The sequence below is a fragment of the Pagrus major genome, chromosome 9 (genome assembly GCF_040436345.1).
Source record: "Pagrus major chromosome 9, Pma_NU_1.0".
Lineage (NCBI taxonomy): Eukaryota > Metazoa > Chordata > Actinopteri > Spariformes > Sparidae > Pagrus > Pagrus major.
Window position 1 is genome coordinate 8305417 of NC_133223.1, and position 14059 is coordinate 8319475.

At 39.4% G+C, this 14059-nt stretch overlaps 1 protein-coding gene across 1 annotated transcript in view; it reads left to right on the forward strand.

The window, feature by feature from the left end:
* cryl1 (crystallin, lambda 1) overlaps positions 1 to 14059 on the forward strand; it is a 34093-nt gene that overhangs the window by 1418 nt on the left and 18616 nt on the right. The window contains exons 3-6 of the mRNA XM_073473730.1: positions 1485 to 1611; positions 4819 to 4980; positions 7556 to 7651; positions 8162 to 8260. Coding sequence (XP_073329831.1) covers positions 1485 to 1611; positions 4819 to 4980; positions 7556 to 7651; positions 8162 to 8260 — 484 coding nt within the window. The remainder of the gene's footprint in view (positions 1 to 1484; positions 1612 to 4818; positions 4981 to 7555; positions 7652 to 8161; positions 8261 to 14059) is intronic.

Genomic DNA, 14059 nt, shown 5'->3' on the forward strand with positions numbered 1-14059 from the left:
AACAATTTAACTGATTAATCGTCGTAGCTCTCCACTTGGGCTAAAATAAGAATCCAGGTTCACTCAGTTTTGATTAGGGGTGCACCGATCCGATATTAAGATTGGATATCAGCCCCGATATTGACAAAATAGCTGGATCGGGGATCGGAAAAAAAGTGGAACATATCCACGGGCCGATCCAGTTTTTTTTTTTCCCCTCCGTCGCAGCACATCATGTTTACAATGTTTGGTAACTGATTGATTATTTTGTCTTAGTTAGGAAAGTAATGTTTACTTAGGAAAGTCTGGTGCCTTTCATCTCTTCTACATGGTGGAAGGAAGGTGTAAGGTGGAAGGTATACAGTTTATTATTAATTCAACAACGGTATCGGATCGGTATCAGGTATCGACAGATACACAAAGCCCAGGCATCGGTATCGGTATCGGGACTGAAAAAGTTGAATCGGTGCATCCCTAGTTTTGATGTGACTTTTAATGACTCTTGACAATCAGCTACTGTCATGTTGCACATTAGAAATGGTGCTGTGCCATCTACTAGATGTTGCCATGCTCTTACATAATTTACACCAGATCTTATTGCTTTCTGATCAACAGGGCTGTGTGGCTGCAAGACATGAAGAGAACATTAACAAGACATTTAGACTGTTGCTGTTCTTCCCTCCAGTGCTTGCAGAAAAGACACATGGACATTGCATGATCAGTGACTTCCTCTTACTATAGGACCCCATGGACAAACACATGCTCAGGCCTAAAATATCTGTCATAGCTTAGTCATTGCTAGTTAAACATTGCTGGTGAATGACAAAGGACTTTTAGTGAAAGCTGCTGTGAAAAACACTGTCAGAAAAAACAACGTATTATAAAGAATACCTACAACCCTTGAAAATAAAACAAACACACTCCATACCAGGATCTCATTAATGACTTCATTTTATCCTGCTGTGAAAAGCTCACCTGCTGCAGCTGCCTCTGGTGTTTACACTGTTCAGACTATAGGAGATTCAGTTATCCATGTGAACAGTAGAGGGGGTCATTGCACTGGTCTTTCAGTCTGCCTTTGTGTGTGACTTTTTGCCGAACAAGCTGTGAGGACTGTCCCTACTCCTGAGCCCTGTAATTTACTTACATCATATTTGTTTTGACAAACTCATTTTTGTGTGTATGACACTGACGCATCTGATAACCGTCGTCTACAATTCTGGGCTACCTGGTTTATTGTGGTTTGTATATTGGCTGGCAAACCAACCTGACAGCATTCAGACGTCTACCCACAGACAAACAATGTCAAAATCTGGCTCAATTTGCAATCTTAATATTAAGATAGTGTTTTTATTGAGCCATTCAAATCTGCTGCATTTACACTTTGGTGATGATTCCTTGTGCACTAAAAGAGTAATAATATATGTCATACAGGACTATTTGTTTCATACTTTGCAGAATGTGTGTGCTTAAGTGTTAACTTCCTTCATGGTGTGTTGGTGCAGGAAGCAGCTGGAGGAGCTGGAGGGAGCCCACATGCTGAGAGGGGAGCTGACCGCCACACAGCAGCTCGCCCTGCTCAGCAGTTACGATGACATGGCTAAGGCGCTGGAGGGAGCCTTCTTTGTGCAGGTGACACATGACATCATCAAGCGGAACTACCGATAGATTGGTCACATTTGGTACATTTGACACTACACATGTATCCCAGACGTGGTCAGACTTTGATGAAACTGGAGACATGGCGCTTCTAAACCAATGCATTGTGGGTATTTTCACATGTATATAGTGTTGGAAACAATGGGAACACTATACGGTTTGATTTATGGGTTCATCAATGCATTACAAACATTAAGTCATGAACCATCAGTCAAATGTTGAGTGATTGCAGTAACCTCAGTTCATTATGTTCTGACATTTTTAAATGAACTGATTATCCTCAAGGGGGCGCACTATCATTGGTTAATTTATGTCACATATTCTATGATACCTCAGACCCCAGGGGTCCTTGAAAGGATTCCAAGGAGTCCTCAACAAAAAGGGGAATCATTTATTTTCACCATAGTTTGATCCATACGAAACACTGTGACAGAGTGTATAACCATTTTGGTCATAGGTTTCATTGGATTTCTGTAGTAAAAACCTTTTCAAAGCCAAATTATTATCAGATGGGGGATGCTGGGAGAAAACCTTATCAGTCCTAGGGATCCTTGACTAAAAAAGTTTGAGAATTACTTCTGTTGAAGTATGACCAGATGTTCTCTACATGATTCGAGGCCACTTCTCAGTCTGTTTAACACCAGCATTCCAAGCATTTATGATATAAAAAGAAAAAAACTTTTAAAGTTGGTCTCTTTTTGTTTTGTCCTGTTTACTATAATACTTATTTTTAGTGAGAACCAAGAAATGTCAGTTTTAAAGGTAAGAGCTCATTTCGAAAAACATGATTTAGGTTAGACTAGATCCTTTCGCAATGTTTAACAAGTGTTACAAAGGATAACATCTCCCTTGTGTGTATTTTTCCACTCTTTTCCTCGTAGTTGCAGAGCTGTGACATTACAAAAACATGACTCGTCAGATGCAATGTTGGTCCTGGAGGAACATTAGTTGTTATGTTCCAGGAACAACACCAACACTGCGATATCAAATCGTGTGACTGTTAATCATGATCATCTTGACTTAGCTTGGGTTGTTCCTGTCCTTATTATAATTAAAATTAACTTCTCTTAGGCAGATTTGTGTAATGTGATCTTGCTTTTTAATACTTATTTATTCATCAGAGATTTACCTTTTGGCCCATCTCCAATCCAAACCTAAATGTTTTTTAACTAACCTGAATATATCAGAACATTCTGGAAATATTGCCACGTTTCACGAGTCATTTTATGAACTCTCTGTTAAACAGGGCTTGCCTTTGACAAAAAGGTTTAGAAAAGGTTGTCAGGACAAATGCTGACCTGCGGTTGAAATCATTACATGACATTTTAACAACAAATCACTCATCTAGTCTTTGTCACGCATAGAGCACAATCACAGCCTTAACAATGGGTACATGCTTCTCCTAGCTCAGTCATGTGTACCTGAAAATTAACTTTTTACGCCAAGAACATGTCTTGTGTGACATCCTGACTCTGTTGGAGCAGACAATGTAGGGCCAAAATAAATCAATACGCAACCTGAGTGGAACAAAAGAGGACTTATGAGAAACAGGGAAATACATAGAAAAATGCAAAGTTTCTCGTTTCACAGCATCATCCCCATGTTTCCTGATGGCGTGTCACCATCCGATGATTTCATCCTCTTATAATCACGTATCTAGATGAGTTGAGGAAGTACAGGAGTTTGTCTCAGTCAGATTAGTTACAGAACAACGAACTCGTGACTGACATTAATCGATACTAGCCTGCCTCTTGGTCTCATACTAGATGTATGGGAACAGCACAGGACATACCATTAGATAGTCGACCGGCACTCCCCATATTCCTCATCTCTGTTCTGTCAATATGTTTCCACATGGATGTTCTTCTATATCCATGCTGTTTCCCTGCTGGAGGGGAGGAGATATGATCTGCTCAACAGTCAAAATATCAGTTAAAAAAGTCAAATAATTCATGAAGTTGCTAAAATAATAAATAAAACTACAGACATATTAAACAGAGACAATAGCATAAGATGTGTGTGTGTTTTTGTGTTAACAGAAACCTGCTTACATATTCAGTGTTAATGAGTGGAACTTCACATTATTATGCTTGCATTCAGTAGGTATGCTGCTTGCTCAGCCAGTTATTGCAGTTCTACCTGATGGATGTCGTCTGTAGAGCATATTAACACTCCACTACCGCTTTTTACAGCCACTCCTTTCCAACACTCTGTCAAAACAGAAATATATAGAACAAAGCCTGCAGTGAAGAGATACAAACACAAACTAATTGAATCTGGTTTGAAAATTAATTTTAAAATCACTTTCAACATTTGTCAGAGTACAGTAACTACAGTAGTTTGTAGGTTAATGCTCACCAAGAAACATAAGTGTTATTTTTTGTTGCGGTGATTAACTTTTTCATCTTTGCTTTAATGAAAGACCGATTAATGACAAAGTGTACAAAGTAAAAGGGTCATTTCACCCAAACAATAGAAGAAAAACCAAATTTTCTCACCCACCTTTAGTGGTATACTGATAGTTTTGGCTTGATTTATCAGAGAACACTCTCAGAAGCACACTGGAAGTGGTTTAGATTGGAAGACTGTATTATTCTTTATGATGTTAAGGACTCTTGTTTTAATATCCAAATGAAAACTGGAAAAGTGGGAGCAGGAACATATTGTACTGTATGCAGTATTGTCGAAAGTAACCAAAAGTCATACTTGAGTAAAAAAAAAGACAGCAAATATTAATTTGGTAAAAGTGAAAGTCACCCATACGAATAGTACTTGAGTGAAAGTGTTTGAGTATCTGATATTAAGTGTATTTAAGTATGAAAAGTACTAGTAAAAGTAAATTATGCACATATTTAAATGTATGTTTCATTCTATGGGTCAACCCACATCCCCCCCAGCCGAATCAGTGTTTTGTTTTTTTTTTTTGTTTTTTTTTATCTACTGATAAAATAAATTAAAAATGTGCTGCTTTGGCTCCGATGCAGAATGCAATCTGCAAAGTAACAGTGCATGAGTAAATGTACTTATTTTGATTCCATCACTGACTTTGTCACAAAGATTTTGGCCAGAGATAATATTTTCTTACTGTGTTGGAGAAAATGAAATGATTGGCAATAGTACATGTATCTCAATGACTCATGAATGATTTTGTGTATGCGTCTACACGTTCCCTTTTTCCAGGAATCTGTATTTGAACAGCTTGAGGTCAAGCAGAGCGTCTTCCAGGACATAGAGCGTCTTGTGGAAAAAGACGTCATCCTGAGCAGCTCCTCCTCCTGCCTGGTGCCAAGCAATGTCTTCTCTAAAGTACAGAACAGGAGCCGCTGCCTCGTCTCCCATCCGGTTAGTTTTACTGCAATCCTTGATAAAACACAACCTGGAGAATTTAGTTTAGTTAATTCCACAGCCATATATTAACAGGTGCCCCACCCTTATATGCAGCACATTACTGTTTTATCTAATGGAAGCTCCCCTTATTTCTTTAATCCCTGATTTATCCTGCATTAGTCTGCAAAAGTGAACGTATATGAGATATAGCCTGTCTTCTGCTGTATTAGAAGCTGAAAGAATAGATGATATAAGCCATTACCATGTAAGTGGTTGGTAGATTCGTCAAACTTTCTAACCGCAGCTAAAACAGAGTGGTCCGTTTCACTGGGAAAGTTTTTTAGTTAATTTTTCTTTGTCAACCTTGAACTGAGCATGTCCACACTGACTGACTTCGCTACAGTCAGCTGTTTTTATGCTCATCAACAAACAAACTTACAACTGTCTTTCACAGTGTCCCCGTTGTTCCTGAAGGTTTTACAGTGTGGCTTTTTGAATTTTTCTTTTGGGAGTTGCAAAATGTTTCAGCTCTTCATCTGCTGACTCTGAAAACTGAGTACTAACTAACTACTAAGTAGAGCCTTATCATACCTTATCACAATGGAAGTGATGCCTATTCACTTTCAATCAACATATGTGCCATTTTTTAATTTAATTTGATTGTCATCATTTATTCATATGTATATATAGATAAACGATATGTAATGAGGGTATGAATCATCCATCTAAACCAGACCTTGAGTCGTTAATGGTCCCATAGTATGCTAATTTTCAGGTTCATACTGTTATTTTTCAACTAGAAAATGTTTACATGTTTTATTGTTTAATTCAATATTTTAATTACATTTCTGCAGCACCTCTATTCATCCTCTGTCTGACCTCACCATTTTAGTGCCCGTCTCTTTAAGGCCCCATTCACTAAAAGTCTAGTCTGTGTTAAGATTTGTAGGTAGTTGTATGTCAGACCCAAAAGCAGAAACCAAGACAGGGGAGAGGTTATAAGGAATTTATTTACGTTGCTCAGGTAGATGGGTAGTGGAGGATGGCTCAGGCTCAAGCTTAGGCTCAAGCTTAGGCTCAGGCTGGTGGCTCAGCGGATGGAGTAGCTGGGGAGACAATGTTGGGAAGCTGAGGCTTAGGTGGAGGCACAGCAGAGTGAGACATGGAGGATATACAGAGTGATCTTGGCTGGTGGCAGAGGTACAAGAGGCTTGAGCTGCAGGTCTGTGAGAGGCAGGAGCTCCAGCCATCCAGGGAAGCCACGCCCAGCCTCTGCAAAGCACCTCTGAGAACACATAAACAAAGCTAAAGCACGCAACACAGAAAAATACAACACACAAAGTCCAAATCATCACAGTCTACTCATGCCTGAGCAGGCCCCGCCTGAGGTTTTCACGTCAACGCTGCTGGTGTTTTAGCAACCATGGCAGTGTCGGGGTCATTGCTGAGGACGGTGACTGTATAGTTGTGTCATCACAACCTTGCAGAAGTCCTGACAGCTGCTTTAAAGGGAAAGTCTGAAAACGGGGTGTGTGCATTTTAACACTGATTGAAGTACTTTCACAAAATTTATATAGCACCTAGACCTGCTATATAATAAAAAAGACAGCAAATTTCACTCTACAATATAGGACCTTTAATATTTACATGATAACATTGGTGTTATGTGCTCTGCTTATTATACTAGGTGGGTCTTAAGTGACTCAGATTCTTCTCTGGCACTGTGTGTTAACATCTGACATGAGCCACGCTTCAAAGTTAAAATTATGTTAAATTGTTTAGTTACGTCTCAACACTGAGCTTAAAAGGGATTACTTATCACTTGACGAGTCCACTCCACTGTTCTTTTCTGTAAATACTTTTGTATTGTAGTATTAATATAGTACTCTATAGTAATTTTGTGTTGAACTTGTGTAGTGCAGACACTGATACATTTTAAGTTCAAAAAGGCAGTGTAAGGCAAGCCATGTTTATTTGTATAGAACCATTCAGACACAAGGCAATTCAAAGTTCTTCACACGGGCCTAAAAATACCTTTAAAGGGGCACTATGTAGTTATAGAGAAGAAACTCAAACTCAAAAGCAAAAATAAGCAAATAGTAACAGGATTTTAAAATCTATCCTTTGACTCGCAGGAAGCCAGTGCAGTGATTAAAGGACAGTTGTAATGTGCCCCACACATTAAGATGTAATGTGAAGGTGTTGTATAGGAAAGCACACTATAGTGTTGTGTGGGGAACTTTTGATTCAGTCTAAAAATTCAATAGCACATTACAAAATGTAATAACTTAATTACTATACACTTTACTTAAAGGTTCAGTGTGTAGGCTTTAGTGGCACTGAGCAGTTTGGTTTCAGATTGCAACTGTGGCTGCTAAAAACGCTACAAACATGAAAGACTCTGTATAGAGTCAGTGTTTGGTTTGTCCGTTAAGTCTTAGAAAACTGAGTGCAGTAACCCCCCAGACATACCAGCTATCAAACATTTTACAGACATGTGGCGATTAACTTAGGAGACGTAATTCAGGTAAGGCTCTTCTATGTCAGTGAAGTACCCACTGTGTGATTTGTAATTTCCCTGTGATTACAGGTAAACCCACCCTACTATGTCAAACTGGTGGAGCTGGTACCTCACCCAGAGACAGCAGCAACCGTTATGGACACCACCCATGCATTAATGACCAAGGTAAAGGTCCCAGATTACATAATCCTGGGCTGTCACCTCCTGGGTGTCAGAGAGTCAAATAAAAGTGAATGACAGGAAGCCAAGAAGTAGACTAATATGTTATGTTTAGTGACTTCTAGCTCGCAAACCTTTTTCACAGTTAAGTATTCTAGGTTTAATTATGTAACACCACTGTCTGTGAATCCATTTACAGGTTTCTCAGATCTGGGATGAGTGTGTCACTAGTCCCTGGATCACCAAACAATTATAACACACCTATGAGAGAAAATTACTGCAATAAACACGTCACTGTGAAGGATTACATATTTCGAGCAAGTTTCAAAGCCTTGCGAGTCCCTGCAAGCTGACTTTCATGTCTTCCTGGAAGGAAGCAAATCAGTTTAAAACCAGGGTGTGTAAGGTTGGCAGTAATGTAAAAAAAGTAGATATTTTACGTCAAGTGTAGAATCATGAGTGTTGTCTTTTTGGAGCTATTGCCATTCTTGATATGACTGATTTCTCTTCATCCAGGTTGGCCAGGCGCCCGTCTGTTTGAAGAAAGAAATCGATGGCTTTGCTCTCAATAGAGTTCAGGCGGCCATTATTGCAGAGTCCTGGAGGCTGGTCCAGGTCAGTGTCTGGGCCATGGTATGGCTACTGTTCAATGCTATGATAATTATTGGGTCATTCCATACCAACTCACCTCGGCCCTCCCAGTTCATGTCATGGATTTTCTTGAAAAAATGAATGTTGAAGCTATAAAATGTATTCAAACTGTAGCTGTACTTCAAACACTTATTAAGTTATGAATCATTGAAGTTTGGCCCTCTGACCTACATTTAAGCTATTTTGTTATTATGTGAAAAAAATCAGGCTCAACAGGTATCAGATAGATATATAACCTTGAAGTCAATGTAGTACAAATATCTACTGATGAAATAAAACCACTGAATGTGATGTTACAGCCAGTGAAAAGTAAAAAAAAAAAAAGCTAATTTCAGAAAATTATAAACAATGAAGGAGTGATATAACATCTTAAATTTTGTAAATATATGCAATAAATATTATTACTTTAACTAACAAAAGCTTCAAGGAAATTAAAATAATCCTTTTTGGGAAAATCTACAGTCAAAATAACTCAAAGTGGGTTTTTCAGCTCTGAGGCTATATTTAACAAGACCTGTGGCACTCAGTTTTTTTAAGCAGGACCAAGTAGGGTTGGGTGATGTCGGCTGAATTGGCATATGACAATTGTCTACAGTGAAACATCGTGATGGACGATGACATCGTTGTTTATGAATTTGAGCAGAGTGTCCCCTCAGTGTTGTCCTCAGGCAGCAGTTGTGTATTAGCTCACCACTGTAGCCGCCGCTGTTTCCCACCGTTGCTCTGACATGAATCTCCAACTGTCACACAGCAGAGGAAACGTCCCGTTACGACCCACATACATCCCTGTGCCAGGCTTAAAAGCTTCCTTGTCTCTGCACCACGTCCTTAACTTTGTTCAGCCTCATATGCATAAAACAACATTGGCCGAGTAGCCAAGGAAGCTAAGCTAAGAAAACTGTGTATAAAAACAATACGACTGAGAGAAACAGCAGCCAGTGGGAAAAGAAACGCTGCTGCCACAAATTTAACCGAGTGTCTTGGGTTCTGAGCTGGTTTAATAAGAAAATAATAAACGGGACATGGAGACGTAATGTTAGTGCACTGAGCAGCTACATACTTCTTTTAATTTCCTCTCCCCACATATCACAAACAACAACAACTCTTGCCCTACGGCAACTCTGAGGGGACACGCCTCTTAATTGTGCTCTCTGGTGGGGAGCCTTTTAAATCACGATGTTACGATGGTCTGGGATTAGTAGTCCATGGCTGTCAGCCATCGGTGATGGACGATTCATCGGCCCAATCCTAGGACCAAGTAACTTCTAGATGTGACAGACCTACATTAATACTACACACAGTCAAAATTTTGTCACAAGAAAGTGAAAACTAACGGAGATATGAATTTTTGAAAATGACATATTCTTCATTCTGATATCAAATGACTTCCTGTTATTAATTTGTAATACTGACTGTAATCATTCAGCAACAACTATTTTAATGAATACATGTTGTAAATTATCCTTAGCGTCTCTTGGATGTTCAGGACAAATTTCAACCCAAACCAGTGAAAAATAAGCAGTTGGTGAGGTTCAGAATACACATACACAGAATTACAAAAATGCTGATATTTAGCTCAGAGGGCCAAACTTCAAAAATGTATAACTAAAAGTATTTGGAGTACAGCTGAATTTAACAGCTTTTTTTTTTAATCTATGATGTGAACTGGGAAAAGTTGTGGATTTTGGATGAGTTGGCATAGAATGACCCTATTGCTACCTGGCTTGTTGCGCAACGTTGCTGTGCAAATTCTGCAAATTCACGCTGACAAGGAGGAGTGAAACAAAAAACAGTTTGTCCACACTTTCAATAATGCTCAGAGCATGGTACACAAAACAAAGGTTGGTACATAATGTGCTCATCGTGATGCTTTCTCTGACCAGGCTGTCTCCCTGCTATCTTGCCTAACCTGTTACAAATTTTAAACCTTTTGTAGTGTTCTTACTGGCCCAACTCGTTCTTTCCTTTAAAAAACGGCTTCCCTCAGAGGCAGCTTTGTTTCCAGTGTTTCACTCTTACTTTAAGACTTATCCAATGTTATACTTTACTTGCAATCTCAAACTCCAAGCTGACCTTCTCCATCTCTTCTGTTACTTTTATGGTGCATTGGTAAGCACCAAAGTTCACTCGAGTAGAGGTTACATTTACAGTACCAGATACAGAGTAATCAACTTTAATAGGAAATAACTCGAGATTATCTTGTAATGGGATCACACCAGCAGCAACGCCGTGAACATGTTCACGCTCCAATCCATGACTACTTAGTGGTCAGTATTAGTTTATTATTATAGAGAAGTGCTCATGGGTCAGACCACCCATCTTTTAACTTGGCCTTCATTTTGATCTCAACTACACACCCAAAGTTTCCTGACAAAATCTGTCCACAGACAGACAGACAGGCAGACAGACATATAAACACTTACTGTTAGCCAAATACTCATAACCACTTTGGTGGTAGTTCCCACTACAATAGGTGACTCCAGAACCAGGTTCTCTCATGATGACACATGCACACAGACTCTCAAGGTGAAAACATTATCAGCTGATGTTGTTGAGACTGGTAAACATAACTGTATTATACATCAAGCATAATACAAATTAAAACTGATTAAAAATCTGCATGCAATAAAGATAGTCGAACATGATTCTTCATGATATGTATAATTAAACAGATGATATGTGTGTATGTGATAATAAATCCACATAAACACAAGAGTGTCAAGAGCCAAATAAATGTTTTTAATGAATAGAAAAACAAGATGGGATGTGGAGATTTGGAGTCAGTTGTGAGTCATGTAGAATGCATGAATGAATGAAAGTTCGTATGTGTGTTGTAATATATGTGAACCTAAAGTAAACTAAGGTGCGGAGGCCATGATGGGTGAGAAAGCCACCCAGCAAGAGAGTACAGCCTGTGAGCAGCCCGTTTAAGATATATGGAAATGGTAATACACTTGATTCAGCTCGGTAGCACTAGATGCTGCTTGCAACTCCAAATTACTCTAGTCTCGCCTAGTTTAAAGTGGACCTGCATTTGTAAAAGGAGAAAAGACTAAATTATTTGTTTTCAAGAGCAACAGATTGTTTGCATTTTGAATCCATCCATATCCTTGCTCCCTGGTCTAGATGCAAGGTAAATAAAAAGTGCAATGAGCAGAAACCCACTGTTGTCCTAAAAGTGACAAATCATATAATCTACATTACAGTAAGTCTATTCTGATGGTTGTACAACAGTGACAATAACTTTGTTTGCATTTGTACAAAATCATAGTAACATTTATCCAGCCTATATATGCAAGGGAAAAGACCTGCTTAAACTGCATTACAACCAGTTTACCGAACAAACCATGGTTCTTGAGGTAACGTGCCAAAATGTCAATGCTTCTCATGGCTCCGTGGTAACGGTACACAATGACAAACACCACACTCAGTGATGAAACTGTTACAAACCTCTGACAAATCTCCACAAATCTGGGGTAACCATCTACACACAACTGCCCTTTTGCTCCTTTTCTCAAGTTGGTCTGACGACCCAAAACTGCAGAGCAGCACAGGCAGGTGTGCCGTCACATACTGCTTTTAGTGTGCGTAGGCCTGTCACGATAATCAATAAATCAATTAATCATACGATAAATTAAAATGAGCTCGATAATTTTGCCGGCCTCGATAATTTCTATTTGCATGCTTGTTTGTTTTCCTCATGTCTCTCACTAGAACCCTCTTGTCAGTCACTAGCCCCATTCAAGCAGCCGTTTGCATGCGGGGATACTGCGCCAATTCTCCGCATCCGCCTTTGTGTGAAAGTTTCAGATGCGGTGAGGGGTGAAATTTCGCTGCGCCTCCGGAGGTAGTATCAGAGGCAAACCGAGCCGGCGGCGCGGAGCGAGGGCGTGTCGATCTGATGGTGTTGGTGTCTGATAACTCTACAGACCCTTCAGTCAACAAAATAAAAATAAATGTCCCACAAAGCAACGTTACAGGACCAAACAACAGGAACGTAGTAACTGGTCGTGTCTTTGGCAACTTATGTGAGGAAAAAAATACCGCAGTTATTCGTGGAGAAGTGTCTGTCAGCCTGTCGGTCTGACCGACTCTTCGTCACATTTCTGCCTGAAAAACAGCGTCTGTCCCCGGCAAAAAACTTTAACTCACCAAGTGTTTGTCGCGCGACGGTCAGTTACTGTTGCCATTATCATTATATTAGTTGAAAAATGGTCTCAAAGCGACAATATTATCGTTTATCGCAATAATTTCTAGGACAATTTATCGTCCAGCAAAATTTGTTATCGTGACAGGCCTAAGTGTGCAGTTTGAAACACACCGAAAAATATTATCCCCTGACCCATGCCCTGTATGAATCTACTGCCAGGACCCCTGCCTTTTGTTTGTTTGAGTTTCCTTTGGACATAGTATTTACCCTTATTTGATAGGACATTTACACCAAGTCGGAGTTGAGGTTTGAGTTATTATATTAAAGCACAATTATGCTCCCAATTTGGCCTTTTTTTACCCACTGGGTGAGACTCAAGAAAGACGCCGTTTTAAACTTGCAATTGGTTATTGAGAGTGAATAAAGTGACGTTTTTATTGACTAAATATATTGTAGGACAGCCGTCATTCAGCAAAGCTGTCACTCCACTTGAACCCCAACTCGACTCCTTAGTTGGAACCAACTGAACCCAGCAAGTTAATGTTTTGGTAAAGTTATGGCTTCAGTACACTTGTCTTCAGATTTTTAAGGCTCTTTGCAGGCCATTTTGGTGTGTGATTATACTGTAATGTTGTTGAGTTTAGATCCTGGATCCCTAATGGAGGTCCTGGTAATGTTAGACCCACAGGAATGTGTGTATGTTTGTTTTTATTTCAGGACAAGAGCTCCTCAGTCTCAGTGAGGCTTTGTGTTGCTGAGTAGTGCTGCTGATGGTTTGTAATAGAGACAGAAAAGAGGAAGCCCCTTGTCGACTCACCTCTGCTATAATCTCCACCGTCTCCTTCCAGAAAGGAACAATGAGAGTAAATGAGCTTTAGCCTCTGATGACAGGCACCATTACATGATCACTCACAGCAGAAATGGTTAGAATGATAATAAGGACGATGAGTGTGATGACTATTGTTACCTGAACTAAACTCTCATGAATACAGCCATTTCACAGTGATTCAGGCTTCAAACACCACCGACATTAGAATAACCCTTTTTATTGTTTTATTGACTACTGAGACAGCAGATGTTTCTTTTGAACTAAATATTCAAAAGTGACACTTTTTTGTTGTTGTCTCTTTTTCATGACTCATGCTTTGCTGTTTTGTTTTTAACATTTCGGAATTTTTGTTTCGTTGTTTAATTATTATCTTCTCCCCGTCAGTAACTTTTGGAGATCCTTTTGTTTTGGCTAAGTCATCTTTTTAAAGTAGAATTCAGTTTTATTTGATTTAACAATACTTCAATTTCACTGCTGCTGACATTCTTCTTCTTCTTACTACGCTTTTTTGGGGGCATCTCTCCAAGCGCTGTGCCAGTGTCGGCTATTTGCACACGGAACAACATCTGCCCTTATATGGTGTTTAGTGGGCATTACGTATGCTAAGAACAAACAATCAGCCACGCACCTCCAATTTACGACCAGGTGGGATTCCTCATTCAGCACACTTGGGTTAGAGCAGATCTGGATGGTAAGAACGTTTGGTGCATCTGGAGTTGACTTCTCTTATTTTTTCTCTTGACAGAAAAGTAATTTAAGAGAATGTTGCTGCATTAGGCCCATT